At 35.9% G+C, this 20,647-nt stretch overlaps 2 protein-coding genes across 3 annotated transcripts; one reads left to right on the top strand and one right to left on the bottom strand.

Moving 5' to 3' along the window:
* The first annotated feature begins 73 nt into the window (after positions 1-73).
* On the top strand, positions 74-8,030 carry LOC140923892 (arginine-hydroxylase NDUFAF5, mitochondrial-like). Its single transcript, XM_073373912.1, has 11 exons — positions 74-358; positions 1,526-1,566; positions 1,804-1,867; positions 2,043-2,090; positions 2,620-2,723; positions 3,599-3,638; positions 4,320-4,430; positions 5,131-5,217; positions 5,447-5,591; positions 6,148-6,230; positions 6,977-8,030. Exons 1-11 carry the CDS (start codon positions 182-184, stop codon positions 7,049-7,051), a joined length of 975 nt encoding a protein of 324 aa, XP_073230013.1. The 5' UTR covers positions 74-181; the 3' UTR covers positions 7,052-8,030.
* A 129-nt stretch (positions 8,031-8,159) lies between these two features.
* LOC140923891 (RAC-gamma serine/threonine-protein kinase-like) lies at positions 8,160-20,444 on the bottom strand. 2 transcript variants are annotated; one of them, XM_073373910.1, is made up of 16 exons: positions 20,304-20,444; positions 17,560-17,640; positions 17,247-17,369; positions 16,860-16,911; positions 15,779-15,838; positions 15,190-15,301; positions 14,533-14,664; positions 14,306-14,371; positions 14,051-14,119; positions 13,459-13,581; positions 13,166-13,294; positions 12,306-12,437; positions 11,826-11,908; positions 10,788-10,875; positions 9,894-9,993; positions 8,160-9,272 (listed from the first exon to the last, which is right to left on the bottom strand). In XM_073373910.1, the coding sequence occupies exons 2-16, from the start codon at positions 17,630-17,632 to the stop codon at positions 9,184-9,186; spliced, it is 1,431 nt and encodes a 476-aa protein (XP_073230011.1). In that variant the 5' UTR covers positions 17,633-17,640; positions 20,304-20,444; the 3' UTR covers positions 8,160-9,183. The 2 variants fall into 2 exon arrangements, with proteins under 2 accessions (XP_073230011.1, XP_073230012.1); XM_073373911.1 differs by lacking the exons at positions 10,788-10,875; positions 11,826-11,908.
* Positions 20,445-20,647: the final 203 nt, after the last annotated feature.

Genomic DNA, 20,647 nt, shown 5'->3' with positions numbered 1-20,647 from the left:
TCCCGCCAAAGCTTAGTAGCCACTTGTATCCTGGAATGGTTACAAAGCTACTCGTCTTAGTCTTTTCAATTGATCCCGTCCATCATGGCGGCACAGTGAACTTTTAAAAAACATGGGCCTTCTCATAAACGAAATGGCCTTTATTTCTCTTGATTTTACTCACGTTTAAGTCCTCTTTACAATGTCTTATCGCAGGGTTGTTCCGTTGTTAAGGCAGCCAAGTGTTTGGAGATGCTATAGTACGAGGAGAACAGATGAAGAAGTAATGAATGTGTTTGATAGAAACGCCAAGAGAAGGCAAAAAAACAGGGCCGCACTTGCTGAAAATGTCGGCGTATACGACTATCTCAAAGATGAGGTAAGAATAACAATTGTGCACACAGAAGGAGTTTTCATCATGCATGCAAGACTGAACAATGCTAATGCACAGGAAAACCAAGCTCAATAGGCCATTACCCAGGGCTGTCAACCCCCGACGTTTTCAAATATTGAGAAGTGATAGGGAAGGGATGATAGATGACGTCATAACGCACAGCACACATAGCGTCATTTGTGCAAAGAATACTTGTTGACGCCATCATCACGAGTTTGCGATAACACAAAATGCGCGAAAAAGATGTTAATAACATTGTAACATTTGACCTGATTGGTTTACTTCCCACCAATCACACTGTTGCTTAAGCTTACGTAACAATGGCACAACGGAGTTGTATGAGGAAGCGTTGGATGCACTGTTAAGAGTAAAATAGCTCAAACAACGCAAAAGTCGAGTCTATCAGAAAATATGGCAAACTTGGGCGATTATCCGCGAGATTTCATACTCTAATCTGGAGACTGGGAGATACGGTCCAAAATCTGGAGTCTCCCGGATTATTCGGGAGAGTTGATAGCACTGATTACCCAGGCTAAGCCCCCGTTTGAGCAAAGCCATTGATATAAAACTGATATTTTAATCTCATGCTTGTAAAACTAATTTTCACAAGAAAGTTTTTGCACTTAGCCTCATTTTGAAAGAGAGAGTTTTTGGAACTCAGAAATGGCCTGTTGCATGGAGGGCCTAGAATTAATTTTCCAGGTAATAGCTAACAAGGTGAAGCAGTGTTTGGGGCTAATAACATGCATGGGACATCAGCTTATGATGGTTTCAGTAGCATGAAGCACCAATGAGTCTTGCAGTTCCTCGTCATAATGGAATTATGCTGGTCCATTAGATGTTAATTGGCGATCAGGCAGTCCCTCTTCGTTTTTTCTTGGTGAGACAAGAAGAAAAGGTTGTGCTTTCCCCCAAAAATAAAAGAAGAATGCCTGATTGCAGTTTAATCAGCAGTATGTTGCTGGTGCCCATTTTTATACCTATGTTGAGAGAAAGTGGGGCTACGTTTCTTGTTTAAGGAAACAATACCAACAACAGTCTGAAACCCAGACCTACGGATTTGAAACTCAATGTGATAACCACTAGATTACTATGTAATAAGGGCTGTTAAGAAAGTGATGTTAATAATTTGTTGCTTTTTTCCTGTTGTAGGTTGCAGAGAGAATGGTTGACAGAATAGGAGACATTGCTAGGTGAAATAATCAGTTTATTAAATGATTTTATTTTCTAAAAGAGTTGATAGGCACAAAAATCAAAGACTTTTCGGGCACAGTGAAACTCTGACATAACAAAGTGCTGAAAGGACTGCAAAATTGGCTGGGTGTGGTTTCAAAACAAAGAACCTTCCAAGGAGAAAATATGGAAATTTCCATGAAGAACATTTTTTGATTAGATCTATACTATCTTTACGTTTCTCCTTCTTATTTCAGATTCTTCCCTCTGGCATTGGATCTTGGTTGTGGGCGAGGACACATCTCAAAATTCCTAACAAAGGTTGGTACATGTATGTACACATACCAGTACAAACTACTCTGATTGCATACTAAGATGGAAATAAGTGGTACCATTTTATGCATTGAGGGTGTGATGTCCAGCATATAGAGGGTAAAGAAAATGATTGAAAAATTGTGATGACCAACTCTTTTCTTTTTATCTTATTTGTTTTCAGGAACAAGTTGGAACTTTGGTCGTGTCTGATATGGCAGAGAATATGCTGGTTAGTTTGAGTTCTTTACTATTATCCAGAGATTAGGCTTTCCTAATTTTATGGCAACTGAGGCTGGGTTATAGACTGTCCCCACCTCAGAGACATATGTAACTTCTGTAAATGGTGTCTTCAAGCAAATAATCTGGGAAAATATTTTTTTACAAAATTTCAATAGCCAGGTATCCTCTGAGAGAAAGTTTGCAAAAGTTGCATTAAGTACTAAAAAGGTTTTACAATCTACATTGACACAAAAACTACTTCTTTAGCAAAGAGATTTGTTTTGAACGAAAAGACTTTTTTAGTGCTTATTTGCAATCTGCAGGCCGTAGGGTTCACAGATGACAGCACTCATGTCATTCTCCTACTTTCTGTTAGCAGATTTAAAAGTTTATCTATTCTGATTATGTTGTAAAACAAATGGTAAACAGCTCACTGGTTACTACTCTGTATTGCAGCATTGCTCTGTATTAGATCACCTCAACAGGCTTTTTCAGGCTGTTGAAGATTTAAACAATATTATGATATTTTTTCTCGCTAGGCTCAGTGCCAGCCCTGTGAGGTTCAGACGCTTAGACTTATGGTAGATGAAGAATTTTTACCATTTGCTCAAAATTCATTTGATCTTGTTGTCAGCAGTTTAAGGTGTGTTCTCGGAAGTGAAATAGGTCACTTTACAGCTATAGATGAATTTAAACGAGGCTGGATTTGACTATGTTTTGATACAACCTTTGCTTCCTGCTTTCTCATGTTTATCATGTTGTTGTTATGTTAACTAGTATTTTCAAGCATAATTTCCATTAGAAAACAAAGGAGGTTTTTATCAAAACATAGTCAATTTCAGCCTCACATTCATTTGAAGGCAAGGGTAAGCACTAAGCCCACAACTATAATGGTGTACTTACATTTGAGTAACATTAAAGTGCTCTTTGTGCAACTTGTTTTTCGGAAAGGGACAATAATTTTTACTCGAAACAAATAGAAAACTCCTTGATGAGTTCGGCTCGTCAGAAGTTGAATAAAGTTGCTTCCAATATGACTTTTTTCTGATAATACTGACTTTTTTTCCTTATAATAAAAGTGCTTTTAAAGAGAAGCATTCTTAGTGGCAGCAAAATCCTTACTATATCCCTGTTGGGTGACTCCCCAACTCAATATGTATCTAGGGATTTTTGTAATACTTTTCTGAGACAGAATAATCATGTTAATTATGTGCAGAATTACTGGAAGTCTGCTTTTAAGCTTAGTGTTTTTAATAAGACCTTTAGCTCTTAGAACACCATACAATGAGTATTGTTCCATTTTTTATGTCAGATTTCAAAGTTAAGTTGTATCTTTGAAAATGGTTACAGTAATGCAGTTTTATTTAAAATGGTGCATTGTTCATATTTTGCACTCTATCAGAGGGCTGTTAAATTTTTGGTTGAGTATTAATTTTATTTACTGCAAATCTGGATATTTCTTCTTATTATGCTGCAACTGCTTTATAAATTATGATTATTTTTACTTTCTCACTGCAGCCTTCATTGGGTTAATGATTTACCAGGAACATTTAGACAGGTTAGTTGATTTGAAACTTGTAAATCATATCTTTTTTTATTTGTAATAATTTTTGTTGCAAATGCAGGTTGATGGGGGATCTTGCCTAAACCATTAAAAATGAGTCCTGGTAACTTTGGTAGATACACAATACTTGAAAATACAAGAAAATCTCTAATCCCTGACTCCTTTATTCATTTTCTCACCAACTTCTAAAATTATTGACCACTGAACAACAGCAGGAACAAAACAAACCAGTGAATCAAAGTGGTGTTAAAAAATATTGGAGCATTTTAAATTGAATTCTAGGTAAAAATTATTTTGAAATTTTTTGATTTTCCTTTCTATTTTAAAATTAACCATTTTATTTACTAAATGCGCCAAACAAGCTATTACAAATTATTTGGCTTAGAAGGTTTAATTTGTGGATTGGTACCTTTCTTGAGAACACCAACAGCCATTTGCACAAAGGCATCGTTTTACTTCTATGACCAAAATCCTTTTTGTTTTTCCTTTCATATTTTAACTTGGTGCTCCCAGTGAGGTTTAAATATCAAAAGCCCTAGTTTGCACAATTAAGGAAGGAAAACTCGAAAATTCTGGTCATAGTAGTAAAATGACTTCATCATGCAAATAAAATATAACAAGTATCTTTTATACTGACAAATGTCAAACATGTTAATGAAACTTTTATCAAATTAGATCATTCACTGCCTAAAAGAGGATGGTGTTTTCATAGGAGCCATGTTTGGAGGAGAAACCCTTTATCAGCTCCGATCTGCCTTACAGTTGGCTGAAATTGAGAGGGAGGGGGTAAGTACAGTACAAACACAATCCTGCGGGGTAGTAAGGGGTACACTGTAAGTCAGTTTTTTAAAGGAGATAGAGGGTAAGTTTTTGTACATTTATAAGAAGGTGAGGTTGGGTGTGGAAAATATTATTTTTGAATGTGAGGTGGAGGGGAAGTCTAGTTCCAACAAAGTTGAGTGTTGCCGTGGATGGCTTATGGGGTGTTATGAGGAAAGGCTCTGAAGGTATATTTCTCCTAGGAGATTTTTGGTAAATGGGTGGTAAATATAACAGACTGGGAATTGGTTTGATGTTCATCTTTCTTGCTGGAGTTATTCCAAGCCTGTTGTCCAGAAATGCACATGAGATTCAGGCTATTTATGATAGACATCACAAACTTTCTTGTAGCCCTAATTCTCACCTATAAAAGCAAATACATTTGTAATGCTGTCAAACACTGAAGTTTCAACACTTTTTCAAGTCTTTTTCTGTTTGTTTTTTTGTTTTTTTTTCATCCTTGAGACTTAATGTTTTTGCTCTAAGGTCTCAGGTTTTTAAGCAAGGGTCTTTGCAAGTCTTGCATTTGCCATTTACATTCTATCATTATGTCAACTAGACTGATAAGTGGTAGTTGAAATTTTTTGTTCTGGCATGGTCTTAGCTTAGTGTCTTTTAATGCTTGCTACACTTTAGTCACAAAAACTGTTGCTAAATTAACTTTCAGGGATTTGCTCCTCATATATCACCATTTGCAGAAGTCAGAGATCTTGGAAATCTTTTGACCAGAAGTGGATTCTCTCTAACAACTGTTGTAAGTTTAAGATGAATTGAATGTTAGAAGGGTTAAGCAGCCTACACTGCACTTAGCTTCACTATGAACATTGAAACCTTTTATGGAACCCCAAACTGGAATGAAAATAATAAAATGATATTGTGTCTTTCTGGGCAATTATTTCATTTACAAAACATACACGTGTCTAGTCACGAGAGATAACTGTGAGTTTTCTGTGTCTGATTTGTAAGCCTCTGTTTTTTGTAAGGATTTTGATGAGATAACAATAGGATATCCTGGAATGGTTGAACTAATGCAAGATCTTAAAGGAATGGGCGAAAATAATGCTGCCTGGAGAAGAAAGACACTATTGCACAGGGACACCATTCTTGCTGCATCTTCAATATATCAGGGTATATTTAAACTGAAGTTTTTAAGACCTTCTGTGTGTAATTGTCATTCTCATCATTATCATGTCTCTCTACTCCTGACGGTCCACAGGAGTAATAAAACTTCTTGGGATTTGTCTTGTGTATTTGTCTTCTGTATTTATTCACTGTCACCAGTGATCAGCTACTCAAAGTTAACCTTGAGGAGTGGTTTGTTTGATAAACACCATGCTATTATGCAAAATGATATTTTAGCATAGCATGTGGCAGAGAAACCATTGTTCACAGGCTACCCACAGAGCCAAATAAAAAATATACGTTTGTATATTTAATCCTTTTAAAATTTGACAAGAATTTTCCATGGTACATTTTTATGCTTATGTGTTTTGTTCTTAATGGTTGTTTAATGTACGAAATTTCTACACCTTTATGTGAATCAATACATGTAAAACTGATTGGTTAAGAAAACTGTTATTAGTTCTTTCATTATTGTCTGAATTTTTTCCTGTGCCCAGGTGCAGATTACATGTAAATTACTGTAAAGTTAATTTTTTTCATTGTCCTTACTCACATTTTGCAGAGATGTATGGTCTGGAAGATGGTGGTATTCCAGCCACTTTCTTTGTGCATTACATGATTGGATGGAAGCCCCATGACTCGCAAGTAAGTCTGACTTGAACATTTGATGGCATTTTAAGTGTTTGATTACAAGTCAAAGAATAGCCGTACAGTAATAATAATAATAATAATGGTTCTGTTAACAGATCCACTATGTGGCTCTTTCCTGTTAAAGTACATCAATTACAATTAGAAGTAAATCAAATTAAGTTATTTACAAATTATGCAATATACAATTAACAGTAGAAGCAGGATTAACAGAATTGAAATTAAACTAAAACTTACTAATCACTCTGTACTCTGTTACATAAAAAATTCCTTGAAAGTCTTAAAAAGGTTCTGCAATCTTTACAGTTTCTAATAGTTTCTGGTAGATTGTTCAATAGCTTTGATGCATTATTTTGGAAAGTGCCGTTTTCGGTCGGTACCACTTATCTTATTGCTTGAGCACAGTTCCTTCCTTTTTTTTATTTTAAGACAATCTGGCCAAGTCTCAGTGTTATGCAAAGTCATGAGATTCAAGTCTCTTCTCTCATTGATTGGAAGCCATCCGATTTTAAGTACATCCCAAAAGTTCTTAACATAGTGACCGAGTATAAAACTTGTGGCCGTAAACTGAACTTGTTGCAAACAGTGAAGTAAAACGTAGAACGTAAAAAACCAGATCAGCATAATCTAGTTTTGACAAAATCAATGTTCCTAGTAGTTGCTTTCTAAGCTCATATTTGGCGAGATACAGTGGAAAGTAAGATTGAGAGGGGTCCCAATGTTTTGACTTACTTTATTTTCAGCAAAAGGCAGCAAAACGTGGATCTGCAACAGCAAGTTTTGGTGACTTATCAAGTTTAAACACACCAAACAAGTAAACAGATCATATGAACAATCCTAAGGCATCCCTCAGTTCCTTGTGTAGATGAGACACCAAGGTTCTTAGAGATAGGCAGGAAGACCAGCCCATGGTTCCAAAATAATTGCCTTAAAAAACATCAAGAATCAGCTACTGAAGTCAAAAAAGGCAGAACTGTAATAATATATTCTACTTGTGTGTGTAATACTCCATTGACGAGTAATAATTACTCTAAAATGGAGTATTACACACACATGTAGAACTGTAGTTCTGCCTTTTTTGACTCCGGTAGCTGATACATTCCAAATTATTTGTAATGTATGGGTGTATGAATGTATCCTTTACATAAATTGGTTTTTCAGTGTCGCTCGAATCACAACTACCCTAAGCCATCTGTTGAAAGATTCTCATTCCAGCCTCCTCCTTGGTGGATAAACAGATTTATAAAGTCAGATGTCATCCAAAATTGAAACTGTTACATTTTTGCATTAAGACTTATTATCTGTCTGACGTGAACTATCCAATGGATAAAACCATCTCAGATGGATAATCTGTCTCTAGTGTGAAAACGGCAATTATGTGACTTGAGATATAGAAAAGTGTCTGGAGTCTGCATTAAGTGGGTTAATTTTAGAGAAAATATATCACCTTTTCTTTGGGAGAAACGAAGAGTGTCTGTTATATATGGGTGTCCTTATTAAGCAGTATTATTAATGGCTGGTTGTACAAGAGCTGTCACCTACAGTAAAAAGACTCTTTTTTACAAGGCAGTTGTTTATTTGAATATATTAAAAAAACAACAACATAATTTTGATCACACTGTTGCATTTTATTACTTCAAAAACACTAATGAAAACTAGAGCGTAACAACAAAATTCCTAGTTTGTAAATCAAAAAATTATTTACATGAACGGTATTTTTTTGTAGAAAATACAGTCAACTATTGTCATCAAGACTGTAGTAGTACTGTATAAAAAAGTTTGAGCTGATTCCTGAAATAAATCATGGATATTAGAAAGATCATTTCACAAGTTATAATCACTAACTCAACTTTATTGGACAGTTTAATGACTCAAGCTAAAAGTCCAGTTAAATAACTGTCACTTTAAAATTGATGTTCAAGCCCAATTATTGTAATTATTCAGTGATGTGGAATGTTAATTATTAACCTGTGATAAGAGAGTTCTTCATCTAGTGTCAAAGTTATTTCTGGATTGGATCATGCCATTTATTATTGAAAAATCAGAACAGAAACCAAAACTTCTTATTTCCTGGTAGCTACATGTAGTAAAAATAAATCACTTGTGTTGCCTGTGTTTGTTTTGTGATTTGTTAACACTAACAAAAGTGACAGGAAAATTAATAATAATTTCAAGTTAAATCATCCTACTGTCTGTAATCATTGCAAATTTGTAAATACAAACACTCCTCTATGTTACATTGACTACCTAAATATGAAGTAATATTTTAATCATTACTTTTTCTTATAATTTATAAAAAACAGTGCAGGCCATTTTTACTTAATTATAGATAAGTGACAATGACATAGTAATATAATAGTCTAATAAAATTTTTCATAGAAAATTCATGGAATTTTTAACCAACTGAAACCTATTCTTCTGACTTGTACTGCTATGTAGAGCGTCAAAACTGTGATTTAAGAATGCAGGCTACAGTCTCCTTCCATTGTTTGAAGTGAGCAAGCGTTAAACCAGAATTCAAACAAAGGGAGCAGGGTAGCAACATTGATGTTAACTATGAAGCTCCACTGCTGGCTGATTTAAACTTTTTTTTCATGAAAAAAGTGCATCTAGCTATAAAGAAAGCAAAAAATATCTTCTTTCATGCCTTGAGAGTTAGCTCTCAGAAAAAGAAAAAACCTACAGTAAATTTATGCCAGTCATTGGTATGCTGTATAAATAGGATCTAACACTCAAGAAATGAAAAACTGTGATCGATACTGAGAAACTGAGAACCTTTCTGCTAAGCTTCATCCTTGATTTTGGTTTTTTACTCTTTTTGTTTTGTTTTTAACATATTCTCACATCTGCCTTTTTTATAGCAACAAAGGGAAGGCATGTACTGTACTGCAACAAACTAATCTTGCTTGTACCAAAGTTTTTGTGCTAACTGCAAAGTGTAATGTCTCTGTTATGACTTCAAGCTTTCTCCATTCTCAGGCGTGTATGAAAACTGATTAAAATTAGCTTCATCCTCTTCAGCAATCTCAGCCAGGTTACCTGCAAACCAGTTTATACAGATGAATCTCAGATCGGATGTCAATTTATGCAATTGCAGAACAAAAAGCCTAAAATACTGCATGACTCAGATTCAAACACTGATATTTGCCATAAATGGCCATAAAATGGGCCGCACTTTCACATGCTTGCCACGAAAGGTTAATGTCATTATGACTTTTAAACCAAGCGAAAAAAGATCAAAGTGTGTAAAAAACAGCTGTAATCCCGTAGCAGAAAAAGAATGATGGAAGTATTAAGGTGCACTACATTTACAGATCACCAAGTTTAACCAACAGTTGGTTTAGGTATTATTAAGCACACTCAGAAAACCATTGTTTGCCAATCACCTGACAACTGATCAATTATCTTTGATAATTTGGGCAGCAGTCAACAGACAGCTGGTCATGAAGAGTTGTTCTTCCAAGAGTGACCAACATCAGTTTTCTCCTAACAACATCTATGCATCATTATGAGAAAGAATATCATGACCATTAAAGGGAAAACGCTTTGATCTTTTGTCAAATTCTCTTGACTGATTCTTTAAAGAAAGGTATGAAGATCAGTATGGAGAATTAATATATGGATATTGGGAGCTTAATCTTTCATGATCGGTTGCCTTACCTTCAGGGGGTGACAGTTTGACTGGTTCGCTGGTGAAGTCTTCATCAAAATTAGAAACATCGGTGTCAGACTTTACCACTGGCTTGAAAGGGGGCTTAACCTGCGGTATCAACATCACATTTAGAAATCCCTCAACTTAGCATCACCGTTCACATGAAAATTTTTATTTGTGCTGCACAGTGGTTCAATGTAGTTTTATAAGATTCTGTTGAATCCAGGCTTGTTTTCCTGCAAACTTGTCCTAACAGTGCAGATTTGACACAGAAATCAGCAAGGGAAATTGCCCTAATTCCCTGTTAAGTTTAAGTCCTGTGCTGTTAGTTTTGATTTCCCAAAGAAAATGAAGACATCTTAAGATACTTATAGCAACTATCAGTGAAATTCGATATTGCCTCTTCAGACCTTCCAACCCCTAAACCATGCAAACCTGAAGTGTTTGAAAAAAAGCTCCCAAAAACCTGGAGATTGGCACCTCAAACCTGGAGAATATATGTCAAATAAAACCAAAAAGGCCGAATATTTTTATTTGTCATGGTATTTTTTACCCTGTAACTGGTTTCTGTTGTACTCTCTTGTTGCTCTTTTGGCAGCAAAGAGAAGATTCTGTTTTAATCTCCAGGTCGATAGGACAGCGGTTTGCAAAGTGAGAGCTTTCCCCCAGACCTTACTGAACCTACATTTTACAGGAATGAGGTTCAAATTGGATTCAGGTTTCCCCCCAAAATGAGATTGATACAATTTGTCCATCACGAAGACAGGTTTTTTAAATTATGCGATTCCTACCGGAATTGTCTGGCAATTTTATGATTTTCAGATTCACCACGACACTTGGAAGCTATATCGTGAGACTGTGAGTTGAGTCAAACTGTGAGAGTTGGAAGGTCTGCCTCTTACCTTCTTGTGAAGCATGTCATCCCAGTTGACATTGTAAAAGAATTGATGTCTCATGACCTCTTTAGCATCATCTGTGCTTCCGCCAAGGCTGTAAAGATTATGATATGTATATTTTCACTGTAACAAATCATTTACTCGATATACTTCTCCTCTTAAGTTCACTTGTTTTCAGCACACTTTATTATGGCTTATCTGTCTGGTCAAATACCAGTAAGTGCAACATCAAGAAACTACAGCTAGTCCAGAACTTTGCAGCACGAATCATACTTGATCTCAAAAAGTTCTATCACATCTCACAAGGTACTAAATTCCTTATCTGGCTACCTGTTAGTGAAAACTTTAACGAACAATACTGTAGTGATGTTTAAATGTATAAACAATCTTGTCCCTAACTTCTTGGCTGAGAAATTTATCTGATGTAGTGAAATTCACGCAAAAAAGTACTAGATTAAGTAGTCAGCTAAACATTCCGAGATGCCATCAAGCTGTCAGTCAGTGGTCCCTCTCCTACCGAGGGGCAAAACGTTGGTGTTAAATCAACTGATTCAGTTAGCATTTTTGAAAAACATATAGTCAAGCTACATCAATAATTGAATTTGTAATAGTCCTACCCAATGCATTATTTTGTTTTTGTATTTAACTTTTTCATACATTCCTGTTATTATTCTTTTTCCTTTTAATTCGTATTAATTTTTTTGGGGCAAAGTTGTCTTGTAACTGGAAAACCCTTTTAGGGATGTATGGATGTATGGATGACCCTTAGAGTAGAAATGATCTTAAAGCAAAGTGAACACACATCTATGACATTCCACTATACTTTGTTTGGGTTGGGGTAGTTAATGTAAGAGAAACCTTTACTTACAAAAATTGTCAAAGTATATTTACAGAGAAACAAGCTTTATACAGTATAAAATTTTAAGGAAAAATAAAATTTACTAGTTTTCTTCCTAAATACTTTATACAACTTTAATTTTACACCTTTCCTGTAAGAAAATTTGATTGTTGAATTGAGATGTGGATAGTATTTTTTGCATGTACCGTTTGGAAGGGTTTTTCTGTAGAAGTCCAGAAAGGATACTCGTTGCGTGGTTAGTAAGTCTTGAAGGGAATTTCACATCTTCCTGTAACAAATATATATAAAAATTAAGTAAAAAAATAATAATAATAATAAAAAAACTGACATCATAATCAATACGACTGTGAACAAGCAAAACATTTGCTGCTTTGTTTCTTACTTGCTTTAAGAAGAATCTTTCTAGATATTTTGCTGTTCAATGGCAAGTTTAAAATCAGATATGCTGTATTTACTTGTTTGAATTATTATTTATGATGCAAATAACTTCCAAGCTTGACTATTCACATGGCTTCAAATAAGTTAATTAATTTACCATTGACTAGAGTTTTTCGAAAGGCAGTATTGGCTTTCACAATGATAAATGGTTAAAACAATTAATCATTAATAACATCTATACCGGTAATTTGTGGATCATGTTAACCGCCATGATAATTATTACAGACCGTTAAAATCAGTTCAAATAGAACTTCATGATCCCTGTTGTAGAATGGAAGTCGGCCACATAACATCTCGTACATGACTACACCTACTCCCCACCAGTCAACAGCAGGCCCATAATCACTATCCTCAAGAACCTGAAAAAAACAGGACGTTTGGTTTAACCAAGATCGTGGCTCTAATTCACACCAAGGATTGCTATGGTTGACACTCATGATCACCAACACCTCTGAAACTAGAAAAAAAGTGTCAGTGCCTTCTTCGTCCCTCCAACTTCTCTTAAATTTTTTGCCCCTTTTGCCCAATGCCATGAGTACCCTGTTTAGCTTTACCCTTCAAGCCCCAATATCCACAAGCAAATTCTCCAAACTGATCTCTATACATTTCTTTAAAGAATAAGTTGAGAGAAAATGAGAAAAGATCAAAGCAATTTCTCTTTGGTGATCATGTAATAAATTCTCATAACCTAATCTCTCGACATTGTATGGATACCGTTAGGAGAAAATTGATGTTGGTCACTATTGGGACTTAAGGGGTTAAACTAATAAAGGAAATGGAAAAAACTGCTATGCAAACTAGATTGTACTTAAAACGTGTCCTTCATTTAAAATATATTCCATTCTTATTAGGCTTTCAACCTTCATAAAAACATATAAATTAAGGAAAATTTTCTGTTCAATAATCTGTTGGGTAACTTCAACTTACTTTTACAAGCAATGTTTACGTACATGTACTTTGACAATCACTTGTATAAATTTTGTCAGGTTTTCACCTAATTTTCAGACATAAGTAATCAACAAAATTTTCAGATTATAAAAACTACTTATTTATACAGTTGCCATGAGAGAAGATATGGAAAACTAACCTCAGGTGCCAAGTATTCAGGAGTGCCACAAAATGTTTTTGTTGTTGCTCCATGTGAAACATCTTCTTTACAAAGCCCAAAGTCAGCAATTTTAATATGACCCTCTGAGTCAAGCAGCAAATTTTCAAGCTGTCAAAAAAGAGAAAGTCTAAAATTATAAACTAATCTACTGGAACATAGAAATCTTAAAGCTGAATGATGAAAGTATGCTACTTAACATCTTTTAAATTCAAACAGTGGTTGCAAGCCAAGAATAAGGGAAAAGAACTTACATCTGACCTGTTGGAATTTACCTTAAGATCTCTGTAAATCACTTTCTTCTCATGAAGATACTTGACGGCTAAAACAATTTCAGAAGCATAAAACCTTGACCGGTCCTCTGAGAACACACGTTCTTTAGATAGGTGGAAAAAAAGCTGATGAAACAAAATAGCAAACAGCAAAATTAACAATATAAGCTGTGATTTAACTGCTATCACTTTGAATTAATTTTCTATTTCTACCTAAAGAGAATAAAGTGAATATATACTGTACTATTAAAATGAAGATACACTGTATAGTGATAATCCACATTCTATCATTTATATGTGCATTTACATTCACATTCCTGCGGCCATTAAGCAATTCAAAGTTCTCTTCATATTTCTTTCCCACCTCCTGTTTTTGATTTCCCTTTTTTAGCTTAAAGAGGCAGCGAGGCCATGTGTAGAGCATTCACCTTGGAATCCTTTGGCCTTGTGTTCAAGTCCCACCCTGGCCGCTACAGCTGTAGCTAGATTTGTCATCCTTTTTTCCCATTCTTTTTACACTCCACTTCCCTTTGTTTTGTTTTTATTTATTACCAACTAAATAATAACAGCACGATAATGCACGTTTATTACTAACCTCACCACCATTGACATATTCCATTACAAATATTAGTCTTTCTTTTGTTTGAAAAGAGTACTTCAGCTCCTGTGTGACAACACAAAGGCAACAAAGTTAATGAATTCTGATGTGGTAAAATTTACTTGAGGTGACTAATTGACGACAATGCACAGTGATACCATACTCGCATACAATGTTGACGTTATAATTCTGATTTGTTGATATTTTATTGAAGTTAATGATTAGGTCCAAATGAAACATGTAGCAACTTACCGTGAGAAAAGGATGAACCATTGTTCTTAGTACTCTGTTTTCTGTTAATGTATGTGCAACTTCATCCTGTGGGATGAAATTTTGATTTAAATATTATTGGATAATGTTTATGGCTATATCAAATCACAACGAAAATCACAAGAAATTGCCTGTGTAAATGAGACTATCAGAAGTGACTACCACTCCATCTTGCTTGTGAGTTCTTGAAAAAAAATGTGTTTACTGACCTTGGCAACAATAACTTCTTTCTTTAAAATCTTAAGCGCAACAACTTCACCAGTCGTCTTAAACTTTGCTAGCATGACCTTACCAAATGTCCCTTTTCCAAGAACTTTCAGTAGATGGAAATCATCTAGGGTCTAAAAAAAGATATTTAAAATTTAGGAAAAATAGTAATACATGCAGCTGATAAGTATGAGAGATGACTTCTCTTTAGTGTGGGCCTGATATTTCAATCGGGGGCCCTCAAGTTTGCCCAACTAAAAATCCTGTCAAAAGTAGGTTGAGTTTGATCGACCGGGTGAACGTAGTCCTGAATAGGACTGTTATTGTTGACAGTGACTGATGTTTCGACAACCTGTTCTGTAGTCATCGTCAGAGTCAAAGTGAGTTGTATCACGTCAGTTGATGTTATTATACTCTGGTTATTGATTTGATTGGTCAATTATGTCGTGATGTTATTGGTCGTCTGTCAGTTAAGCCGTGATGTTATTAGCTATGAAGACTTGTAAATCCTGTTTAGAACACTGAGCTTTCTGAAACTGGAATGTTTTGGGGGAATGCTAAAGGACAATGCTAATTAGAACAAACTGACACAGTAAAACAGAGCATACATTGAGGCAGTTAGTCAGTTTTCTTCTAAAACAAAAAGTTAAGTAACAAACCATTTTTTGACTTCTCAAGGTGATTTCATCTGTCACTGAGTCCTCTTTTTCATATTTTGCACTTTCACGCAATTTATCAGCTACCTCTTGAATGGAAGAAACCCATTCTTCTCTGAAAAATTTGACAACAAAATTTACTGTGCATATGAACATTTCAAAATAATATTAAGGCTAAAAGCTTAAGAGGCTTTGAATAAAACCAAGACTTGCAATTCAATTCCAATCTATGTGACAAGCGGGTCTTTCCTGAGGCCCCTAAGGTAACATTTCAACAAGCAACACAGGCCTTGAAACAGCGACATGAAGATGGTATTGAAACTGAAATTCCAAATACAATAGTAAAATACCAACAGGGACATGGCCACCTTCTCAAAATGCAAAACAACAGGTTTTGAAAATCAGTCTAGGGACATACATTACCACCCCCCCAGAGGACATTACTACCCACCACAGGGCCTCTTTCCTTAGCCTCCTCCATGCCAGGCACTCAAAAGGGAAGAGGCAAGGGGAAAATTGGACATAAACCTTTAGAAAATAATAAAAAAACTGTAACCACAAGCAATCAGATGCAGTTTAGTGAACAGCAAACCTTTCAGCAAGGTTGTCTAAATGGAATGTCCTCTCTATCAGGTTAGTCCACTGCCAACATCTGTGGATAAGAAAAACATCACAAGACATTTTTTTATGTACTGAAAGTTGTATTATTTTTATAGTAAATTACACAAGATTTCACCCATGGTAACCTTTTATCCCTAAAAGGTCACCATCATCCAATTTCTCTTTCCAATACCTGCATACAAATTCTCCAGACAGATCTTCATACATTTTTGTTGAGAGAATTTGTTAAAAATCAAAATGTTTTTCTTTGGTGATCACTGGATTAACTCTCATAACCTTTTCTCTTGGTTATGTATTAATATTGTTAGGAGAAAATTGATGTTGATCACTAACAATACCAAACACTAAGTTCATGGAAACTTACTGCTACCAAGTTAAGTCAGCAGGCTAACCCCTGGTTGCTGAGTGGGAGGCCTGTGCTCAAACCAATGCTGGACTACAAGCTCATGCTGGGTGAAGTGATAATCCAAGGCTGTGCCCCTGTCCCGGTGTCCCCTAGCGCCTAACTTTTGCTCTCCGGTAACCAGAAAATCTTAGTTTTTGCATACAAATCATATGCTGGGCACCCTGGATTTCACAGGTTCAGAGCACAGGGCTCCCTTCAACGTTCCTTAGAGCACAGCATTGTAATCTAGTCTCAATGCCAATGATCTTGGGAGGTGACATTAAGCCATAAACCTGGTCTCCTTTCCACTTGTTTTGTTTGTTTTTTTCAAGGTAACAGAAAGGTGGCTCTTCTCATGTTATGAGTTCATACATATCACACATCTCAGATAGGTAATAGAAAGCTTGCTGTTACCAGTTTTATATTAGAGTACACAGGGGCGGATCCAGGATTTTTTTTTTGGAGGGGGTGCACTTGTCTCTTGCTCAACTTCAACACCAATAAACCACATAGTTTTTTTTTTTGCAGAATACCAGTTGTATTAGAAAACCGCAGGTCATCTAAGGGGGGGGGGGGGTGTGCAACCCCCTGCACCCTCCCCCTAGATCCGCCCCTGTTACAAAAGCTTGAGAGGGTTCAACCACTGCAAAATAAACACACACTATACCTTATAATAAATGAATTTGACTTCGGCTTTTCTGTTCTCATAATTTGGCACTCTGGTAAAATAAATAACAAAAAAATACATTAGATCACAAAATTATATCACACTGTAGAGTGTATAATAACAAAGGTGCCGGGCAGGGCTACATGAGTGCTCCTAGAGCAAAGCTTTGCTGGGTCAGGGGAGAAATAATGCAATAGAACCTAGAATTGGTCAATTACCATGGCAACTTGATGATGAACTGGCAAGAGTTATTATCCAGTATACATGTACAAATGTGCAAATCAACATTAGCACATAATAAAGATACTTTGGCGATTTCCGATGTTATAAATGTTACTTACTCAATTATTGAAGTTTAGTATTGAAGTTATTTATCAGTGTACTTACTGGAAACAGAGAAGTTGTTCAAAGGTTCAGTTTCTCTTGACTTGGGAATCTCCTTGTACCCAATGAAAGTACCATCACTCCAAAGCTGAAAATATCTAGGTCTCCAATTCTTAATGTACTCCCCTGGGAATCGGATAAAAAAAAGGGCTATTATGATCAGGAGGAAGGTGGTCAGCGAAAAAATGGTGGAAAAATGGCTGTGCTCTGTGAAGGGACTGACTCTTGCTAAGGTTAAAAGGTGCTTTTGGAGAATTAGGCTGGGGTTGTTCAGCATGCTTCCCATAACCCTGGCCAAATTTACCTGTTTACTTACCTCGTTTCTGAAGCCAGCCTACTTTAACAATAGTTGATCCAGAGCTTGGACCATTTACAGATGATACAGACATTGTCAAGCCTGCAGTGAAGATCATGAAAAAAATAGGAGAAATATGTTACAATCATACCATTGTAATCTGCAATTTCTACTTGGGTGTCCTGTGGTGACCAAAAAAGGATCAGCCTCCGACAGACCTGTGCTCACTCTGAAGTAAAGCCTGGTTCTCATATGCCACTAAGCTACCTGTGACATAACTGCCGGTACTGCCTGCGACACTGTTCTAATGTGAGAACAGAAAGTGCTGGTAGCAGAGGCCATGTCAGTCTTCACTGTTGGCATGCCTCCGAAGTTGACTGAAGTTTGACTTCGCAGGAATGCAAGTGGTAAAGACCTGCGATGTTTCTTGTTGCTGGCGGTGTAATGTCCTCATATGTCGGAGTAGTATCCCAGGCAGTATCGGCAGCCATGTCACATACTTCGCCAGCATATGAGAACCAGGCTTAAGAATGTCTTCTGAGGCTACTCTTATTTCCATCCACAAGGTGGCTACTGTAGAGAGGTTTAATTGTGTAGTATTTCCTTTTAATTTAATTGCTGTAGGAAAAGGAGACATCTGCACACAGGCTAAAAAATTAAATAATCATTTGTTGCAAATTTTTCTTCCTTTTTATTGGCCCACCACATGACCTGCAAATAACTGCCTACAAAAAATGGTCTGCTCATGCACAATGTCGTCCAACTTTGTTTGGCTGCAAATAATATTCGGTTCATGAATGCATAAATGAAACCACGTTTCTCTCCATCTTGTGATTGCTCTTGTGTGAAAATGGCCGATCGCTTTGCTTCCTGAAGATATTCCTTTAAAAAACAAACTCGGTGATCAAATGATCAAACAATTACTGACCTCGGTTATCACAAAATATTGTGATTTGTCAGCGTCGCTCTCGCCACTGACAAATCATGATATTTTGCTCAACCTCATCCAATAATAATTGTTAATTATTTGCACATAACTTTTTTTTGTAACTGTATAATTTGAATCACCTGATTCTTTAACTAAAAAGAAAATTTTTCTTTTTGCTTTAAGGTTGGAAATTTTCAGACCTTTAAAGACATTCTTCAAAATACTTAAGATAATTTGTAATTTTCTGGAAGTGACAGAAAAGATATGCAATGGCTCTATGAGTACTAGTATTCAAGTGAAACAGCTGCAGTATTTATCAGGCGAGCGTACTCTATTATTGTTCAATGCAAATCACGATATCTTGTTATTTAATGTGAGATATTGCAGATGAACATTGAATGCCACTGATGAGATGTTTACGCTACCTTCATGAATATGAAACCACAAAATCAGCCGAAGATCAACCCTCAGACATAATTTTGTTGGGATTATACAGTGACAATATTTAATGTAAAAAAAACAGTCAATTATCATACAAAGTAAAATGCTGCAAGGCAATTATAAATTCTTGATCAATATTTGTTACCACAAATCTTGATGATTATGAATAAATTTACATGAAGTAAATAACATGAAAGAGAAAATTGTCTAGTAAGTTAGTAAAAACAAGGAAAGCAGCTGGTTAAACATAAAATGACTTGCCTAACACCAAACCCACGTAGGAAACCAGAAAAGTGACAGAATTGAACAAGCATGAAAGCTGCCAAGTAAACATCTATTTTTTAGCGGAAATGATCCTGATTTTTTTACCTTCAAGAACAGATCAACGATAAATTAAAGTTTGATCCGCATTAATATGTTAAACTTACATATATGTGTAAGGGTTTGAAGAGAGTGGTCGGAATTTTTGATTCTGAAATGAACAACTTGCAAGATACACTTTTCTAGAACCACACACGTTGTTAAAAACTGCATTCTTATGTATGTGTACATGAATAACAATTTATGTTGTGCAAAAATTAGCTTAAATGTTCCATTTTCCCCTTCATAACCAATTTTACTTTCATTTTAAAATCAAGCAAAGTGTAATTAATTACTATATTCGTTGACAAGTTCTCGAGCCATGTCTCTATGTGAGCAAAGCATCACACTGGAAAAATGAAAAGTTAAGAATATTAGCGACTTGATCGCGATAATTCAATTCCAGTTGAGCCTAATTTCTTCCTCCGGAGAAAAAGAGGCGATTGAAAAAATACTCACCACAGGTATGTTCAGGTATTAAATTGTTAAAAATGGACAGTCACTCAGTAGGTCTAACACAATACACTCTCGATCGATAATATATTAGCTCAACTTTACAGCCATAGAGTACGTTAACAAGTTAGAAACCTCTTCAAAATCAGCAAAAGTTAAATAAGCGGTTCTTACTGATTGATAAATTCCGCCCACACAACTCGATTGAGGCAAGAGCGCAGAAATTAACAAAAATTCGACTCCGAGAATCGAAGATGCTCAAGCGGAAGCTTCACTGAAAATCTACAAATCGCAATCTTGCGCATATGTTTAAACAAAGCAAAACTACCTAACAACAATGCATGAGAGGTTCTTACTGCATTTTGGAATCAAACAAATGAAAGTGGCTGATCACAGCGGACGTAAAAAAAAATGAACAAGACATTCCGACGCAGCAAGCTGAAACGGACATCATGACCGAACGCAGAGGAAAATTTTGTTTTTGTGACGAACTTTAAATATGTCAAACTGATCTTGCTCTTCGTTCTTAAACAAGGAGAACCTTGCAAGTGTTATATATATAACAGATGACAATTGTGCCCACCTGTACAACTGCCAGGAACTCTACACAATATCTGTGGCTTGGTTAAGGCTTGAAGCCTTCCGATTGATTCTTCGATCTCTGGAGCGAAAGCGGCAGCAATGATGGTTTCTCCTGTGGTGTCCAGTCCCCGAGCACACCTCTAATTTTCATTCTCAGGCAACACTGATATGACATGCGTGACACAAGGAATTGATGGCCTAATATAGACCCAATAGTCGTTTAGTGTGATTGGTACAGAAGGTAGCTTAGGATGGAATGACCCGTCTGCCTAAGGAACATCCCCTTTTCATATGATCACACACTTCATGGTGTAGAATAAGCTGCCAGCATTCTCCTTTGGATAT

The sequence above is a fragment of the Porites lutea genome, chromosome 14 (genome assembly GCF_958299795.1).
Source record: "Porites lutea chromosome 14, jaPorLute2.1, whole genome shotgun sequence".
NCBI lineage: Eukaryota > Metazoa > Cnidaria > Anthozoa > Scleractinia > Poritidae > Porites > Porites lutea.
The sequence above is the reverse complement of the archived record's forward strand: the minus strand, read 5'-3'. Positions and strand labels throughout refer to the sequence as shown.

Bases quoted from the DNA above. Each gene is read 5' to 3' on its own strand.
- LOC140923891 (XM_073373910.1), bottom strand. From the start codon at position 17,632: ATGTCTGTATCATCTGTAAATGGTCCAAGCTCTGGATCAACTATTGTT. The intron at 17,370-17,559 runs GTAAGTAAACAG...TCCGATTCCCAG, and splicing joins AGGCTGGCTTCAGAAACGAG to GGGAGTACATTAAGAATTGG. The intron at 16,912-17,246 runs GTAAGTACACTG...TTATTTTACCAG, and splicing joins GAACAACTTCTCTGTTTCCA to AGTGCCAAATTATGAGAACA.
- LOC140923892 (XM_073373912.1), top strand. From the start codon at position 182: ATGTCTTATCGCAGGGTTGTTCCGTTGTTAAGGCAGCCAAGTGTTTGG. The intron at 4,431-5,130 runs GTAAGTACAGTA...ATTAACTTTCAG, and splicing joins CTGAAATTGAGAGGGAGGGG to GGATTTGCTCCTCATATATC. The intron at 5,218-5,446 runs GTAAGTTTAAGA...GTTTTTTGTAAG, and splicing joins GATTCTCTCTAACAACTGTT to GATTTTGATGAGATAACAAT.